The following is a 19,455-nucleotide window of genomic DNA, read 5'->3' as shown; positions in this document are numbered from 1 at the left end:
TAACAAAAAAATCCTGAAAATACAATGAAACTCTTCGTTTGAAACTGTGCATGATAAAAGATTTGGAAATTGTTTGGGAAGCTATATCGGCCAATGTTTTTGAAACAAACAGATAAATAGACATGATGTAGACAATGCTGAGTTCAAATGAGTGGTTGGCAAATCAAAACAAGCAGCAGTCTACCTGCACTGGCAGAAACACAGCAACAAAGGCTGTTTCAGCTGCATTCAGCAAACAGAGCGGTTGAACAATTTCTGACATTTAAATGAATCAAAAAATAACCTGCAGATTAATCAGTGATGAAAATAATCATTATGTGTACTGTTGTATGTAATCCATTTGAAGTCTGTATGTGAAAAATTCATTCATATACATTCATGTCACCTTTCCAGTTTGGCATGGATACATCATCAATAGTGTTATCATTTTCATCTGGTCAGAATCATACTTTCCCTTTTTTAATGATGGTCACGTCATCATTGTTGACATGTATCTTTGCTTGTGATTTCTCTTCTTTGACAGAGGTCTGACGATGTTGATCGCTCAGGATTATTTTTAATTTAAGAGCAGTGTTCTTTGTTAAATTTACTTCCACTCAGTATCACGTCATGCTAGCTCTGTTAACTATACACGAAGCTACAGTACACTTTCATCATATACTCATTGTGAATATTTTGTGTGTAACATTGTAATTTTCTTCATATTTGCATTGTACATTTATACATTCTGCAGACAGTTACAAACGGTGCATTTTCAAATTTGTTCACCTGCTTTAGCAGCACTGACACCTCACGTTAGGAGGCTGTTAACAGTTGTGCACATATGCTGTTGTGTGTGTTTTGGTTTTTTGTGTGTGTCTCTGTACTCACATGGGCAGTGTTGTTGTTCTGACTGGATCGTGACCTTCGTCTGGAGGTGATGCCGATGTTTTCTCCTTTCAGCAGGGAGTGGACCACGTCATCCAGAAAAGTCATCTGGACCATGGATGGATCCACATTCTGAGGCTCTAGCACCTGAACACATATCAGATTCACTTTACACTGTCCATGTCTGAACCAGGTATATTACGCCTACAGGGGCATCTAAAAAAATTGGAATACCGTGAAAAAGTTCATTTTTGTCTGTAATTGAATCAAAAAACGTTTATATAGTCTAGGTTCATTACACACAAAGTGAAATATGTCAAGCCTTTTTTGTTTTAATTTTGGTGATTATGGTTTATAGCCCATGAAAATCAAAAATAAAGTATCTCAAAATATTAGAATATTTCATTAGATCAAAAAAGGATTTATAATGCAGAAATGTCGAACTTCTGAAAAGTATGTTCGTTTATGCACTCAATACTTGCTTGGGGCTCCCTTTGCATGAATTACTACCACAATGCGGCATGGCATGGAGGCGATCAGCCTGTGGTACTGCTGAGGTGTTATGGAAGCCCAGGTTACTTTGATAGTGGCCTTCAGCTCATCTGTATTATTGGGTCTGGTGTCTCATCCTCCTCTTGACAATACCCCATAGATTCTGTATGGGGTTCAGTTGGCTGGCGAGTTGGCTGGCCAATTAAGCACAGTAATACCATCAACAAACCAGTTACAGGTAGTATTGGTATTGTGGGCAGGTACCAGGTCCTGCTAGAAAAAGGAAATGAGCATCTCCATAAAGCTCTTCAGCAAACGGAAACATGAAGTGCTCTAAGATCTTTTGGTAGACAGCTGCATTGACTTTGGACCTGATGAAACACAGTGGACCAACATCAGCAGATGACATGGCACCCCCAATCATCACTGACTGAGGAAACTTCACACTGGACTTCAAGCAACTTGGATTCTGTGCCTCTCCACTCATCCTCCAGACTCTGGGACCTTGATTTCCACATGAAATGCAAAATTCACTTTCATCTGAAAAGAGGACTTTGGACCACTGAGCAACAGTTCAGTCCTTTTTCTCCTTAGCCCAGGTAAGACTCTTCTGACATTGTTTCTGGTTCAGGAGTGGCTTGACACAAGGAATGCGACACATGTAGCCCATTTCCTGGACACGTCTGTGTGTGGTGGCTCTTGATGCACTGACTCCAGCTTCAGTCCACTCCTTGTGAAGCTCACCCAAGTTCTTGAATTGGCCTTGCTTGACAAGCTTTTCAAGGCTGCAGTCACCCCTGTTGCTTGTGCACCTTTTCCTACCACACTTTTCCCTTCCAGTCAACTTTCCATGAATATGCTTTGATACAGCACTCTGCAAACAGCCAGCCCTTTCAGCAATGATCTTCTGTGACTTACCCTCCTTGTGGAGGGTGTCAATGAGAGTCATCTTCCCCATGAATGTGGTTGGGTGTACTGAACCAGACTGAGAGATTCATGGTATTTATACTGCATAAATAGTGATTTAATTAAACTCGAGATACATTATTTTCTTTTTTTCCTAGCTGTAATTATCAACATTAAAATAAACAAAAAATGCTTGAAACATTTAGATTTTACATGTAATGAGTCTAGAATATGTTCAATTTCTTAATTAAAGACTGTTTTTAACAACAAAAAATGAGACTAAACCACCGTAATAAAAATCTTTGAAAACCTAAGAAGGTATTACAAATAAACTAATTATTCAAATTCAGTGACTTTTATGTACATGTGGACTTACATGGTATAGTGCACTACCCAAAGTATCCAACTCTCAGAAGATGATTTCTCTGGTTTGACTTGTTGTACTAATAAGCTGTATTTTGCCTTTCAGTAACATTATGTATCTGCCAGTAATATTAGAGAATATTACTGCTTCTAGGAGAGAAAAGGGAAAACATTTTTGAACTAAATTCATCTACAATCCATCTGAAAATTAATAAATAACCACAAATCCTTGAAAGGCTATTAGTATAATGACTGCAGGATTAATATCAGCTGTCAACCTACAAAATTTTCCTCTAATGTTCACTATAGAAATACTATTACTTTATTGTCATTGTAGTTGTCCTGTCCAGTTTATCAGCCAAGGTCTCAAGTAGTACCTAATCCCCTCTTCTTTGTAATAAATGCCTCATTTCCCCTCATGCAGTATGTTATTGTATGGTAACATATTAACTCTGTGCACACATTTTATAGAAATATAATGTAAATTGTGTGTATGTGAGTGAGTGTACCTGGTCATTCATAACGACCATGTTTCGGCTGAAGAGGTCGTGGTGTGTAATGATGCCAGTGAACCATTGGGTGGCTGAGTCTTGTCTATACACACGCACACGGTAGCCATTCAATGAATACGGACCTGGAAGCAACAGGAAACAGTTTCATCACTGTCTATATGACTTAACTGCAGGTTCCTCATATTGTAACACACACTACTTACAGTACTGAGATGACAGACAAAAATGATAAGAAATGCTCTTTAACAAATAGATAATAGCCATAACTTGTTATAATGCTGCATGATACACTGTAACAAAATTTACACTTAACAGAACAAAGAGTATATTGAAAAGCTTACCTTGCATAAAAATTTCCTGCACTTTCTGGTCTTTGAGCCAGCTCTTCACTTCTTCATGTAGCTGAGGGTTGTCTCTTAACACTGGGTTCTGACTGTCCACCTCATCCTGAGGCACACACACACACACACACACACACAGCATATCAAAGGATCAGCGTCAAACACTATGGAACACACACTTATTAGTCCAGACTTTAGATGGGTAAATCTGAAAATGCTGTTCACAATAGCCTCTTTCAAATGGCAAGCAACAAAGTTGTATATTGCAGAAATCATTTGGACACAGCCTGGTTCTGCTGAGTCTCAGCTGGCTATCTGTTTTGACCCCCTCTGTTCACCTTTGGCACTTACAGCACAACTCACAATGTGGTGTCTTATTTGACATATCTTCTTGTTTCTGTTTTAATATGACTGAATTAAATTTGTGATTTCTGTCTGCCACCTACTAGTTTTATTTCATTTCAACATAATTTATTAAGGGAAGTTTCACTAAGAGCAACACTCTAGTGTAGAAAAACACCTGTCACAGCTGACCTTGCTGAAGAGTACCTCAGTAATGAGGCTGCAGAAAGCGCTGCTCTTTCACTTCCCTCACACAGATCTATTCTGCAAGTCTGAAGATTGAACCGATGACCTTGTGGTCATCATCAACCCAAGGTAAACCGTAATTCTGATCTTAAGATTAAAAAAAATGTAATCAAATGTATTATTCATAAAATATATTACAGAAGTGCAATGATGTGAATATACAAAACAAAACGCCAAAAAACCTTACATATAGTACATACGCATGTGTGCACACAAACACACAGGGTGAGACAGGGTGAAAAACTGAAAGAATCAAGAAAGCAATACGAGAAACTATGTAATATCTTCACATCTCAGACACACACAAAGCAGCAATACACTCAACAGTGACGGAATTGACAGAATGAGGAGGAGGAAACCACAGTCACCACACTGGTGGCACACTCAGCTTTTCTGCTTTGTGTCTGTATTTGTGTGTGTGTGTGTGTGTGCACACATGGTTCAAGAGGTTATTCTTAGGAACCTTCAAGGTGAATCATCAGAATTAGATACGGAGTCAAACTCCACCACTGTTTGTAGCGATGTCTGTCCATTCTTCATTCTGCGTCAGAGGTCTAAGTATTAGTCAGTAGTAGGACTCATTTAAGTGTTGTGCTACACAGTGCTATAGAGGTCCTCAGAAATGTTTCTCATATTTTCTTACAAGTTGTAGCTTTAATTATCTGTTTTCCATCACTCTTAACACTAGCAGGCAGATTTGTCTCAGCAAAGGGAAGTAAGAAATGTTAAAACTGTCAACATTGGTACTGGAGGTTATTCTACTTACAGGCCTCACCTTCCTGTGGTAACTATGTTTAGCTTTACATTGGCAGAAAATAACACACATGTATGTGCTTGTTCTACTTCTGCTACCACCACAGCAATCTATTCTGGCTCACTATAGGCTTGTTTAGACAAGATACACATAGATAAGGTGTTACCAAGGCAACATGGTCACCACGACTGCCTACTGGTCTATTTTCAAGTGGAATATGAGCACAGAATCAAGTGCACAGACATTCACTATGTGATTCAAGCATGTCATGTCATGTCACTCTCTGTCAAGTTTTAGAGTTAGAGTTGGGAAACATACTGCAGATAAAACCTATCACAGTATACAAGATATCATTTTATTCACAAAACTGGTATACATGGTGATATATTAAATGTTCTTGGAAGTCATTTGTTTATTAAAATAACTTCACAGGAATTTTGTAAACTAAAAGTCAAACAAGTCAATATACATTATACATTACATTATTATTAAGATACGATAAATGTACTTTATTGATCCTGTGAGGGAAGTTCTTGAACATTATATACATTACAATATACAACTGCCCAAAATGATCTGATACAACTGGATATATAATCCCATATATATAATCCCATAAATATACATAGATATTTATGGGATGGATATCAGTGTAAACAGTCCAATAAAATCTCTTGCGGTGACAAATTCATCTGAGCTCATGGCTCAAATCATCATATCATACAAATAAATATAATTCCAAGAAACTACAGCTCTTTTAAATTACCTTCAGATTTAAGACAATTTTACATATTTAATAGAACTTCACAAGTCAAACATCTGATGCAAAAAACAAATAAACAAACAAAAAGGAGCAGGCCATCTGCTGTTATTTACAGAAATAAAGTGAAAGTATCTTAATTTGTTTTCCAGATGTACAGATACACAGAATTTGTTGCAAGAACCAGTAAATGTACTGTATGCCCTATATTCTGAAGAGTAGACATTTGTCAGGAAAGTTACCTTATCTACACAACCTCTACCTACACAACCTGTAACTGCATATTTGCTATTTTAGCAAATAATTACTCATTCAATCTATGAGAAGTATAAAAAGCTGAACTTTTTGTATGCTGCCTCCCAATCCAGTGAGTGAAATGATGTGAAAAGTGCTGCAAAGATCATGGAGTTGTTGTGGAAGGTTGTGTGCTATTTATTTATTTCAGCAAATGTTAAAGGTAAAAGATCTGCCAGCCAGTACAGCACTCCCTGTCTCTGCTGCTCAATTCAGTGCATTTTGGTACACAATAATGGTGTGAAACTAATCTCCAAACATTTTGAGAAGACTTAAATGGTGTTATTAACCAGTACAAAACAAGTTGACGAACAAAAGTTGAGGATAAAGACAGCCCTTTCAACAGAAAATTGAATTTCTTTTGTGCTTTAAGATGATAATACAGATAATTTATGATATACTAATTAAAATGCATTATGGATAACAGTTTTAATTATTGTCTTCAACCTTCTCCTGGGACAGTTTCTATGATTGAAGTATTTGTATTCAACTGTATTGTATTGAAGTATTCAACTATTTGTTAAAGCCCTACTATGAATAGAGCACGTGACGTCACAGCACACGGAAGTCACTGCAGTTACGCCCACTGAGTGGCAGTGTTAGCCGCCAAAGTTTAAAAACAATATCCAAAATGAGGAAATGCTGCCGTGCAATTGATTGTACAGATTTAAGAAGGCGTTGGAGCTATCATTCTACAGGATACTGAAAGCCACAGAAAAGAGAAAGAGATGGATTGCTGTGATTAGCAGACATCCAGAACCAGAATCCAGACACTGAAACCTGGATTTGTGGTTCACATTATGTGGTTATGCTGTATTTTTGGTTAAAATCATACCTTAAGTTACATACTGTATTGGCTAACATTACATATCAGTAAAGCTGTTAATGTTAGCATCGTTCATTTAGCTATGCTCATCATAACTGACATGTTTTTGTCTTCACTTGTTAAAAAGCATCCATGATTATGAACCTTGTGTTCTACATGATTTGTTAGCTAACTTAAAGTAACTGATACCTAAAAGTCACTTTAAAAGTACTTTAGTAAAAGTAAAGATATTGTGTTAAAATATTACTTTGGTAAAAGTGAAAGTCACCTAAATAAAAAGTGCTTGAGTAAAAGTCTCAAAGTATCTGATATTAACTGTACTTAAATATAAAGTACAAGTAAATTATACATATATTTACTTGTGTCAAGTGACGTAAACGCATACCCTTGTACAACAAAGGCAGACACACCACAGTGTGACATGGACATCTTGTGCACCAGATAATTAGTAACATGACATCAAATCTAACATGCATCCACATATATATGGAGACAAAGACAGATGGCTTGTAAAAGACTTCAAATACCCTTCATTTCAGGGACACTGCCCGTTGCCATGGAGATAATGAGGCTGAAGCAGGAGGGAAAACACTGTTGGAGAATTTCTGGTGTCATTATTCATTTAAAACTGGTTGTTGCTCAGGGACATTTGTCGATGTATTAAGTTTTGTGTGTGTGGGAGAGATTTTTTCAGGTATGAGGATGTATGGTACAGGGTGACTGAGGATTGGTTTATTATTGTTGTGTACTTTCACACAGAATACACAAAGATGTTTCTGAGCTTTCACTGTGAATAAAGGCATCAAGCAGTCATACAGACTGCCACAGACTGATCTAACTCAATCCTCTTCCTAGTTGATCCCACCAACACCCTAAAATACGTCCAGAACCGACAGTGGTCCTGTATATTCACAGGCCAGTATTTTGTTTGTTGTTGTTCATCAGATGAAGATGAGTGGTTTGATGCTTTATTTTTGAGTAGAAGTGAACAAAATACAATACAAAGGAGCATCCTGAAAACGTAATTCAACTGTGCACTATGGAGTATAGCTTTTTCTATCTGACTTACAACTCTAGAAGGCACACTGCCAATAATGACCCAGTAAAGCAAAAATAGTATACCTCATTTTCAGAGCAATTATTCACACACAGCAAAATAACAGTAAACTGTGTATCATAATAACATTTGGCTCTTATAGTAATGTTGTATCTACTGTATTTCTTCAGTTAAGTATGTAGCAGGAGTTTCATGGGGATCAGAGAAGCTGTCTAAGTCTCAGCTCATCTATATCAGTGTCTCCACCTGTAGTTACAGGTGACCATGGTGATGGTAAATGCTTAGTTACTCCTGGGTAAGACAGGAATTAAACTAAGAGACACCTCTCATAATCTCATATTCATAGAACAATCCTTTTTCAGTTTTCCTCCTGAAAATAATGCAAATGTGTTAGTTTGTTTGTTCCTTAGTTACACAGCCTGAGAGAGGAGACATTTGTCTATGCAATGTAGAAAAAATAGTGTATGAAGTGTGAAAACCGCAGGACCAAGAAAAAGTTGAAATGGAATTTCAAGAAGAATTCAGCAGCTTCACCCACTCTGTGTGTGAACATTCCAGTCTGGAAATCTGGAAAGGCCTGAAAGCTTTGTGAAACCTGAAGTGCAATTACTAAGAGCAGACTGAAATTTAAATAAAAAGAAGGTGGAATACTAAGAATAAAACAGAATTTCTTAACCTGAGAAGAACATACTATGTAGTTGGGCAACAACAATCCCACCCATAATACAGAAAATCATTTTTGATCTAAGCAGAACAAACAGTATGATGGGATTGCTGTTGGCCCAGTAATTCACTGACGGGTGTCATTTCAACTGGCCAAAACAACACTCACTCCCTAAAATGACAAGTCTACTGTTGGTAGCTAAAGAGCTAGGAACAACCTGTGAGGTAATCCCTCTATATGTAGCAACAGTGTGAACTGATAACACTGTGTCGGTGTGAGTGTGTAGGTGTGCGTCTATGAAGACATGAGATGTTGTTACAGTAACATGACACTGGAGTGAATGTAGAAGCATGTGACAGCAGGGAGGAGGGACTGGACATGGAAAGACAGACAGAGGGCTCATTAAACAGAGATCCTGCTATATGACCATTAGAAATACCTGTCATTATGCTACCTTTGCTTGTTTACAGTGCACCAAACAAAGCCAGCATACTGCCATCCAGGATGTGATTTGAAATAGCATGTCTGTGCTGCAGAATGAGAGGTGTGATGAGTAGAAAAGAAAAAACTGTCATAAAAATGTGAGAGTTCTGGACATTCTGTTCATTCGTTTCACTGAAAATATTTAAATTTAAATATTTTGGATATGTGACAGTGGATTAATTAAAAAGGTAAAGGCTGAGACTGCACATGCACAAGGCCCTGATTTTTCTGCTGCACCACTGCCAGCATGACTGAGAGAGAGAGAGAGAGAGAGAGAGAAAGAGAGAGAGAAAGAGAGAGAGAGAGAGAGAGAGAGAGAGAGAGAGAGAGAGAGCTTTGTATTTTGAGCACTGCAGGGCAGAAAGCCACAAAGTTCCACTAAGGCAGGACTGTCAGCTGAACAGTGTTACAGAAAAAAGAGAGAGCGACAGGGGGAGTGAGAGGGGGAGCGAGATGGAGAGAGAGAGAGAGAGAGAGAGTGTGTGTGTGTGTGTGTGTGTGCGCGTGTGTAGCAGCTGCTGCTTCCCTCCTCCAGTTAAACTCAATTCACTCCTCCTACTCTTGGCTTTAACTCCTCACAGAAGTACCCTTGCCATATAGACATTTGCAGATGCAGCTAAAGACAATATCAAATCTGTGTCACTAAAAGAAAGTAAGTACTGAAGTGAAAAATGAATCAATAATAATTAATTTTAGTATAATTCCAACTGGGCTTTAGCGTGTGATTTCGTATTTTTCTCCTCTGTATCACTGAATGCCACGTTTACGGACAGATCAGCCGCACAGCTTGCACACTCATTCAATCACACTGCCCTGTAGCTACAAAACCACAAACTACAAATGCACCCTGAGGGCTGTCTGAAGTTTTGGAGGTTGTTATCAATCCTTTTTATAGATTTTATAGAAAGAGGGTATAGATGGACGTTTACAACATTTTGACTTGACCAGTCTGCACAGCTGAAAGCATCTGTGTAGGGAAAACACATTCATTTAAACGTGGGTGGGTGGGTGGGGTGGGGGTGGGTGGATTCTGTTTGGTCAAACACTTGAGTCAGCACTGACAGTTTTATTCTACACCTCCTGTTCCTCCGCCTCAACACACACACACACACACACACACACACACACACACACACACACACACACAAGCGCAGCAGGCTGGGTTGGCCTAAACAGCAACTTCATTGTACCATTTATGCCAAACAGATTGTAGCCCCCTCACACTCCCTCCCTCCTCTTCCTCAATCCAGTCTTCCTGTCCAACTGGAAAAACAGAGAGGGGCGTGGCCATGGCTTCACTGCTCTGAGTGTGTGTGAGAGAGTGCGTGTGAGAGGGAGAGAGGCAGACTGTTTTTACTGCTCTGTGGGGTTCAAAGGTCTCCAGAAGAATGAGCAGCTCTGTGCAGGCAGAGGAACACAGAGCTGGAATGGAGGAATGTGTGTGTGCAAGAACTTCTCTGCAGTCAGCAGTGCCAGAAGGAGAGTAAAGGTCTTTACACATACAGTGGGACTCAAATAAACAATATGAAAATGTGATGAAGCTTGGCCATGCCTGGTTCTGGGTGTATTTTAGGATGTTGGTGGGACAGGATTGATTGGAGGATTGGAGGATTGATCCAGATCAGCCTCTGGCAGTCTGTACGATTGGCTGATGTCTTTATTCACAGTGTGAAAGTTCAGAAAGTTCAATGTAATATTTGTGTTCTGTGTGAAATTAAACATAACAAAACCAACATAACCAGTGTGATAAGACCTTACAGCCCCCACTTTCCTTCACTTAAGCTATACTAACAAAAACAAAGAACATAGCATAGCAACATAGCATGTCTTTGTAGGCACAAGTTCTTTGATGTGGGATGGCATGACCACTCACTGTTACTGTGTGGGCTTGATGTGTGACTGAACACAATAGTGAGAAGTGTGTCTCCTTAGAACTGTAACAACAAGTCAGGGTCACAGTTGCTATACAGATTCCACATGGGGAACTGTAATTGTTTAAGTTGTTTCTGATGTCAGTGGAGACTGCTGAGAGTGAAGACAACATGTAACAAGTTGACTTCATACTTCAGACTTCATTACCTGTTGCTTTTCAGTAACACAGAGCTAACAAAAAACATTTCCACTGCAAACCCCCTGCTCACTGTGATCACTGCTGTCTATCACAGTGAATGAAAGAACAGAAACACTGATTGAATGGCAGTTTACCTCCTATTGAGAAATGAACAGGAAACACTGCAGGCATACAAGTATGTGATTAAAACATGATACAGCCTGTTAATGTACAATATTACACATTACACATCGCTGAACACTGAACTATATATCAAAACTGTCTCTGCAGTTATGTACACCAGGATGTTTACTCCTGTGCCAAGTATAACCATGACTACACATGGCACACCATGACCTTCTCGCTCGATGCTTTTGTAATATATACCACACAGCCTGGTGTATGAATCTCAGCTCCACATACACAGTTCAAGGTCATTCTCTGCAGTGTTGGAGTGTCTAGCTTTAACAAAGCAACACAGTGGGGTGGTATGTAGTAGGGATGTGCACAAATAATTGATTAGTTGAAACAGTAAGCATAGTCAACAAGAACTGACTAATTTTCATTGACTGACTTTTATTTGGTTGGGGGTGGGAGGAGACTTACTTACTTAGACATTAGAGATGTGGAACTAATGTTTATGGTTCTGTTTCTGCCCAAGTGCGCATCTTCTCTGTCTGAACAGGCATCGGCAATAAGAAGAAGCGAAGCGGGCTGTTAAACGAGCTGCTGCTATCTCAGGTTGTTGCTAGATGCTTAGGTTGTTGTTAGGTTAGGATTCCTTCAGTGTTCATCATTGGTAGGAACACTGAATAAAGCTGTTTCACATTAAAAAAATCAATGTTTCTCTGTGATGTGGACACAGGACGTTTAGAGCGGCTGTTTGCTCAGCTTGTTTCTCTGTTTACTTAAGATCCAGATGTCTGATGACAAAAATCCTTCATCTGGTCTAAGATTATAGTTATAATGTTATAAAAAGTGACGGTAATGTGACTTGAAACATCAAGAAAGTAGTTTGCTGAAAATGTTTTAATGTCTGGCCATCCAGAACCGCTAGTGAAAAACACAGATTTGTTGTACCTAAACGCTCATGTGAAAGAAAACGACAGGAACATAACTGCTTTGGTGACTTAAATTATTTCAGACGATATGTTTCCTCTTAGCGCTGTCGGAGGGGTGTAACTGTCAAAGGCTCATGGAAGCTGAATACACCGTGACTTCACGGAAGACCATTACCAGCCAGATTGAGAAAAAGTACAATGAGGCAGCAACAGCTCTAAAAAAGAACTTGACAGAAACCAACAAAGTAGCAAGAACAACCGCTGCATGGACAGCAGTTTTATGGCACTGTCACCTGCCGTTACATGGACGGTGACCAGAACATTTCTGGTCCTGTGCTTCAGACTCGCAGCACAGATGAGACACACTACTGAGAACATCACTGCTAGTTTGAGGTGTGTTGACGATGAGTGGAGCTTGGGAGGTAAAGTTAGTGCATCTGTACACTACACTGCAAAAAACATGACCTGACATGACAACATATTGTTTTGGTTTGGGTGGAGGACACGTCTTAACGATGATGCCATGACTAATCGACTTAAATTGGCTCAATTAATCAACATCAAAAAGTAATCAAAACGCCCATCCCTAGAATGTGTGAACACTTTTAAGATTCATGAGTCTTAAAAGTGGGGGGACAAATCAGTGTATAGGCTGTCACTGTCACAGATACCAGCTATGTCTGTGTGTGTGTGTGTGTGTGTGTGTGTGTGTCTGTGTGTATGTTCATATGTATCAGCTTTCTGTGGTAAATAAGACAAGACACTGGGGATAATGCAATAATGCAGACAGTATCCTGCATAGCACTGCAAAATACACTGTAACACACACATCCTCATGCTTGTTGCAGAGCTGTTTAAATGGGCTTTGCCAGCAGGACTCAAATAATATACATATAAATAAAAACAATGATGCGTCTGGGATTCAGTTCTATGAGGTTTAAATTTCTCTAATATAACAATAGCACTAGCACACTGTAGGAAATTTCACATTGTGAAGTATACAGAAAAGAAAACTAAAGCAAATATCTGTGCACATTGAAATTATATGCACTATAAGCCTGTTCAATCTCCAGCCACACAACTGGGAAATGGTAAAAGCTCTTCTTTCCGCTTTACGTCACCAAACTGCAAAATTATTTCACAGAATTGTTCCACAGACACAGTCCAGTTACTACACTGAGTTGAACCTCTCTAGTCTGTCCCCTCCTGCTCTCCATTATGACTGAAGGTTATAAACACTATAAACACTTGCCACAATAGAAACATTTTCCCCATAAGAATATTAGAACCTAAGCAGAGGTACATACCTATAAGGTACACTATACACAACATACAAACAGCCATCAGAGAATCAAAGTTATTTCCAACCAGTCACACAACAGTCATCCAGGAATGGACAGACTTGTTCACAAAATAAGCAGTGAGGTTGGTTAAGTTAACTAAACACACTGCATGCTGTTATTTTGGCATAAAAAGGAAAGTGTGTACTGAGTGTAAGTACAGAAAGAACAACCTCAAAACAGCAGAGCTGTTATGAATAAACAAGAGATCAGGATGTCAGTACTGCAGAGATACAGTGCTTTGACTATTTAAAGCTTCATTTGAGAGTGGATGAAATGAGTCTTGGGCAACTCTTTAACTCCAACTAGACTAACCCACTAGAAAAGCAGTGGGCCACTCAATGTGGCAACAAATGCAACATTTCATCTGGTTTTTATGTTGGATTTGCAGTTCATACAACTTCAGGGTCACTTTTTTAGTTCTGAATCTGTCAGTAGGACATTTTATGATTGAGGGAATCTCATATTTATATCCTGATAACTATTGACATTGGCTAATATGAAAAAAAAAATCCAGATATTTTTCTGGACATATCACCCAGTGCAATTAAAAACAAAACAGAGTTGCATAGGCTGTCTGCTGTTGTCCTCTTCCCTCTCCTACCAGTTGCTCAGTGACCACAGTTAGTCATTTCATTGCACTTACTCTGTCAATACTGACAAAATAAAATATTTCAAACATTAAACTTGGATATCGCTTTGGTGTTGTGACAGTCAAACTAAAGAGACTAACCAGAGCAAGTCCATGTAATACCATCAAGTTCCTAAAATACTATAAATGTTTTGCTAAGACCAGAATACAATGTAACAATGCTCATCACATGTGTTTATAGAGTGTGGAACATTTGTGGTAGCTGACCATGACAGAGTCAGTGCACTGGCATCAGTGGACAGCCACAGAAACTACTGCACAGATTCAAAGCATGAGTCACCAGAGGACATGGCAACAGTAGAATCTGACATCTGATTGGCTGCAAACAAAAAAAAATAGAAACAGTGTTTCACTCTTGCTAGTTGGAAATGTCTTAAGCACAAACTGATGATGGATGGTCAGAGAGTGGAACATAGTCTTCCCATTTGGTTGACACTGAGTGGAACACAGTGTTCCAGCCAACACAATACAAGCTGTGTTCAGCTGCAGAGCACTGACACACATACACACACTCTAATTAAATACACAGCCGCATAACAGAAGTATACATCCCTGTGAATTACTGCTTCTTGTGAGGCAGTATCTACTCAGTATCTACTGTGTGTCTGTGTATCAATCAGTATTAATGTTTGTGGATGTGTTTGTGTAATTTATGAGTCAGTACTGAGAAGTAGTGTAAAATCAGTCAGAGAACAGACTGTAGCTGCACGTGTTGGCGTTATAGTTACATTGAAACCTGGCAGCATCAGCTCCATATGGAACGTAACACCCAAACCTGGCTGCTCTCTAGGGCCAATGGAACTCCATGGCTGCAGTGTCCAGTCTAGAACTGATTGTGAATGAGCAAATAAGACCCAGCTAATTTGTTTAAAATAGTCAGCACGACTTAACTCCCACAGATATCTGCTTAGACATGTCTGAGTTGTGCTAAATGTTAATATGCAAGTCGAGCCGAGTCACATGATCAAACACTGAGTGAAACAGTGGAGATAAAACCAAACCTTAGCAGGATATATTATGTGTAAAAAGGGATAATATTTTAGAACTTGGTTGATTTTTTTGGGTGTATATAACTGACAGAGACAAACATCTTTGGAATCTGTGCAGTACTGATCAACAGTGAACCCGGACACTGTCCTTTCAGTGGTCAACATATTTTATACGTCACACAACAGACTATTAATTTGGTAAATTTTCCACCAGACATTTTGGCCGGTGATGTTTTCACCTGCCAGTGAACCCCATGAGAACAGTGCCTCACACAGGTTGTGTGTGAAGAGGCAGAGAGCAGCAGAAGAACCATTTTCTTCATTAAGAGTGTACATTTTTTACTGTTATTTACCAAATTAAAAGTAATGTTCCTGGGCCAGTGGTTACAGTGGTGAGGCCAGTGATCTTGAAAGGATATAACTTAAAGTCATCCCTCAATTCAATTCAAAGCAGAAAGACATTAGTAGTATTTGTTTTTGTTAATTTATTGCAAGTCATATCATTATTCAACAGTGATATCGCATATCACATGTTTTCTTAATACCGTGCAGCCTTAGTCTACAATTTTAATATACTTATGAAATCAACAACACCATGTGCCATAGGTATCTATAAGATGAATAGTGTGCACATCCAACCCCAGCTGGTTACAGGTGCAGGGCAAAAAACGTACAATCAGCACACTGCAGTTTCCTTGCTCCAAAGCCTTTGTCTGACTTTGCCACAACTGAGACCTTGCACATTGAAAGCCTGCACTACAAAAAACATGGGATGTTATAACTTTTGGTATGCGCACAGCCTCTCCTTTTCTACAGGTATTCAAAACATATGATATCGGAAGTGTACTAATAACAGGTGGTAATTACCATTGCCAAAATGCTTTGTCTGTGTCACTGCAGTGCTTTCTGGTTTTGCATCATCAAAGCTAATGTAGCATCAATAAATAGAATTAACTTTACTCTGAAATTAAATCATGGTTCATCTTTTTATTATTGCAAAGCTTTAAACATGGGTGTTGGCAAGCCAATCTTAAACCTTTCCATCAATCTTTATCTTTAGTTCTCTCTAAAATCAAATACAGGGCCCTGTTTATCCAAACAGTCAAAGTCCAAATTAAACTCTGATCATTGCTCAATTGAGGTGGTTTCAAAAAAATGCTACTACCATAAATGCCAGCTGACAATGTTTCTGAAGCCATAGTCTGTGTAAAACACTTCTATTAAGCAAGCAAAAATGGACTGCTCAAACTACATTTAACTGGTTTAAACCATTAGTGAGATTCACTAATCCATAAATCAGTGAACTATAATTTTTATACAAAATATCTTGTCCGAACAAAAGTGTTCAGATGAGCTATAATGTGTTAATAAGAGAGTTTTAGCGGTCCTGGTAGGTGGATTTTGTTGCCTATGGACATTGCCAGGCGAGCAGTAGGTTCATTATTTACCATACAGACATCAAAGTGTAATATTAATCTTAAATCTTAGCAAATAAGCATGGTTCCCAAAATAAAAAATTGTGTGCACTCTGGAGCAGTTGTTTGTCAAGGACCTTTCTGTATTTAGCTCCCTGTCACTGATGCCTCCACCACCATGCTTTACTGTGGGGATGGCATTAGCCAGGTGCCTGGTGTTCACCAGACACTGTTTGGAACCTAAAAGTAAAATTTTTGTATCATCAGATCAGAGAATCTTGTTCCTCATTGCAATAAATTTTACTGAAATTAATAACTGATTAACTACTGAACTTGGGTTTGTAAAAACTCACAATCATTGTAAAACTTTCATGTCAGACTGTTCAGTCAGGAAGATTGAAGTGTCTCAGTGTCTCTTAACTGATTTCCCTGGAATTTGTTCTCCTGAGAGGAGACTACCAATGATCTAGCCCTCATCACAGTTGTTATAATAGGCTGGTGCAGGGGGAATGGTTAAGCAGATTCTATGATGTTTCTCATGTGTAGTTTGTTTCATGGGCTCAGAATAAATACATTTATTTAAGTCAACAAAGACTGACCAGAAAGTTTTTTTTTTATGTATCAATCATGCTCCTTTAATTCCTTTAAATGTCATGTGGCAAACTCCAAGTGGGCTATCATATGTCTTTTACTCAGAGTGGACTCCATCCTGCAACTCTACCATGAAGGCCTGACTGACGGAGGTGCTGCTGAGGTGGACAACCTTCCAGCAGGTTCTTGGAACCTGGATGCCATTCAGTTGCAATATTTTTGGTCAAAATGCTACTAATGGTTCAAATTTAGGCACATGAAGTGGAACAGAACAAGTTCCAAGTTTGTGGAAAAGGGATATTAGAGTGACTGTGAATGACTGCCTGGTTACTCTGTTGGGTCTGATGGCCAGCTCTAGAAGAGTCCTGGTGGTTCCAAACTTCTCCCATTTCACAACTATTTAGACCACTGTGCTCCTGAGAACACTCTCCATAGTTCTTAACTATGTGTCCAATCAGTTCATTTTGCCTCAGATGGACTCATGGATAATTATAGCTAAGAGGATGCACCTGACCATAGCTGGAGTGACACAGTTAAGGTCTGAATATTTTGTGAACGAGTTTTCAGTTTTTCATTTTAATTTTATAAATTAGCAAACATTTCTCACATGTTTTCACTTAATCACTGTCATTATTGGTTATTGAATGGGGATTGATGGGCAAAATGGCAATTTTATCCATTAAATCTACAACTCAATAAAATGTGCAAAAGGGTCTGAGTACTTTATAAAGCCACTGTATCTGGTGAATGTCTGTTACACATACATGGCTCTATATGGGTGATGATTACAAAAGTTACTTTAACAGTTACTTGAAGAGAAATCAGTGGTTATCAGGCACAGCAAGCTACTTTACAAGGTCCAATGACATACATATGCATGTTTTTAGGAATGTGAGAATGATTATTACCTGGTATGGTTGGAAGGTTGAATGGTCCGACAGGAAGTCCAGCTGTTGGTCTAACAAGAATTCCACTGCTGTTACTGACGACAACAGGTTCTTCCCCACCACTGGTTTAAACGCCTGCACACAGAACATATAACATGGTCAGCAAAAACAGTAACACAATAACATCAGCAGGACACCCTATTTCTATGAGCAATCTGATTAAAACATCAAATCAGAATCAATTTAGGGTAGGTATTTTGTAGAATTCATTAATTCTACAATAAATATGTAATACACAATGTTCCTGGGGGTTTACATTGCAGATGACCTGACCTCCTCTACCAACACAGTTGTGATTATCAACAAGGCGCAGCAGAGGCTGCTTCCTCTCTGGAGACTCGGGAAGGCAGGTCTTTCCACCCCACACCTCACCACCTTCTACAGGGGCACCATTGAAAGCATCCTGACCTACTGCCTGACGTCCTGGTATGGTAACTGCAAGGTTCAAGAGCAACAGCGGCTCAACAGGATAGTGAAGACAGCCAGTAGAATCGTTGGTGCCCCTCTGCCCTCTATGGCAGACATCTACCAGCAACGCTGTGTTTGCAGAGCTATGGCTATCATCAAGGACCCTCAACACCCATCTTGCAGACTGTTCTCCCTCTGGCCATCCAGGAGGAGTATCTGCTCCAGATCTACCAGGCTGCTGAACAGGCCATAAGGACTTTAAATGGACTGTACCCCCTCCCACTATCACAAATAAACACTGTTATCACCAACAAAATCTTGAATGTATAATCTATTTTCAGTGTGGTGAATAAATTAGTGAGCAGAAGAAGTCTGACAGTTCAGTTCAAGGCAGTACACCCCACTTTGATATTTCTCACAAACACACATCTGTCAGCCTGCAGTGTGAGCTCAGCTGTTACTGCACATACAACACAGAGACCATACTTCCTCTTCATATATGTGTGCTGATGTAACTGTAGTGCAGGCATACTGTTTACAGCTCTATATTCATTGCTGTGGCAGAGATGCCTTAAAATTTCTTTGCTACTCCCTTCTTATTTTCTACGTTAATGACTGATGTCAGTCAAAGTATTTGTGTGTAGTGAGGTTCAGTGCTGCCATGATTTATGGTTACATAAGAAGGCCAGTCTACTAAAGAAATGAGAGATTAGAGGTGAGAAACATGACTGTTGTGACCCCTCTCCCTGACAGACACACACACCCACAGGAGGCAGGAGGACACTGTGTGTGCAAGCAAAACATGATAGCATGTATGTCTGCAGCTCTATTTTTGTCTGTCTATGCATATCACATTTCCAGTCTACAGTGGCAGCATGTAGCTGGCAGCACAGGCCACACTGCTAGACATTATCTCAGAAATTGCCAGTATCACTGAGTGTCGGCCAGTGTCTCACTCTCGAGAATAATTAACATATGCAGCAATAACCAAAATATTGAGAACATGATGTTTATATGAGTAATAAATTATTGTTTTCTAATGCTTCTTGTTGAGGATGTCAGACATTAGTTTGACATTGTGAAATACTATATGTG

The 19,455-nt window shown here is 39.2% G+C and overlaps 1 protein-coding gene across 1 annotated transcript in view; it reads right to left on the bottom strand.

Moving 5' to 3' along the window:
- Nucleotides 1–19,455, bottom strand: part of jmjd1cb (jumonji domain containing 1Cb) — a 132,075-nt gene that overhangs the window by 32,615 nt on the left and 80,005 nt on the right. The window contains 4 exon segments of the mRNA XM_018666487.2: nt 871–1,014; nt 3,138–3,262; nt 3,482–3,587; nt 17,914–18,027. Coding sequence (XP_018522003.2) covers nt 871–1,014; nt 3,138–3,262; nt 3,482–3,587; nt 17,914–18,027 — 489 coding nt within the window.

This window comes from Lates calcarifer, unplaced genomic scaffold (genome assembly GCF_001640805.2).
Source record: "Lates calcarifer isolate ASB-BC8 unplaced genomic scaffold, TLL_Latcal_v3 _unitig_5776_quiver_344, whole genome shotgun sequence".
In the NCBI taxonomy this organism is placed as follows: domain Eukaryota; kingdom Metazoa; phylum Chordata; class Actinopteri; family Centropomidae; genus Lates; species Lates calcarifer.
This window is presented reverse-complemented; position numbering and strand designations above follow the sequence as displayed.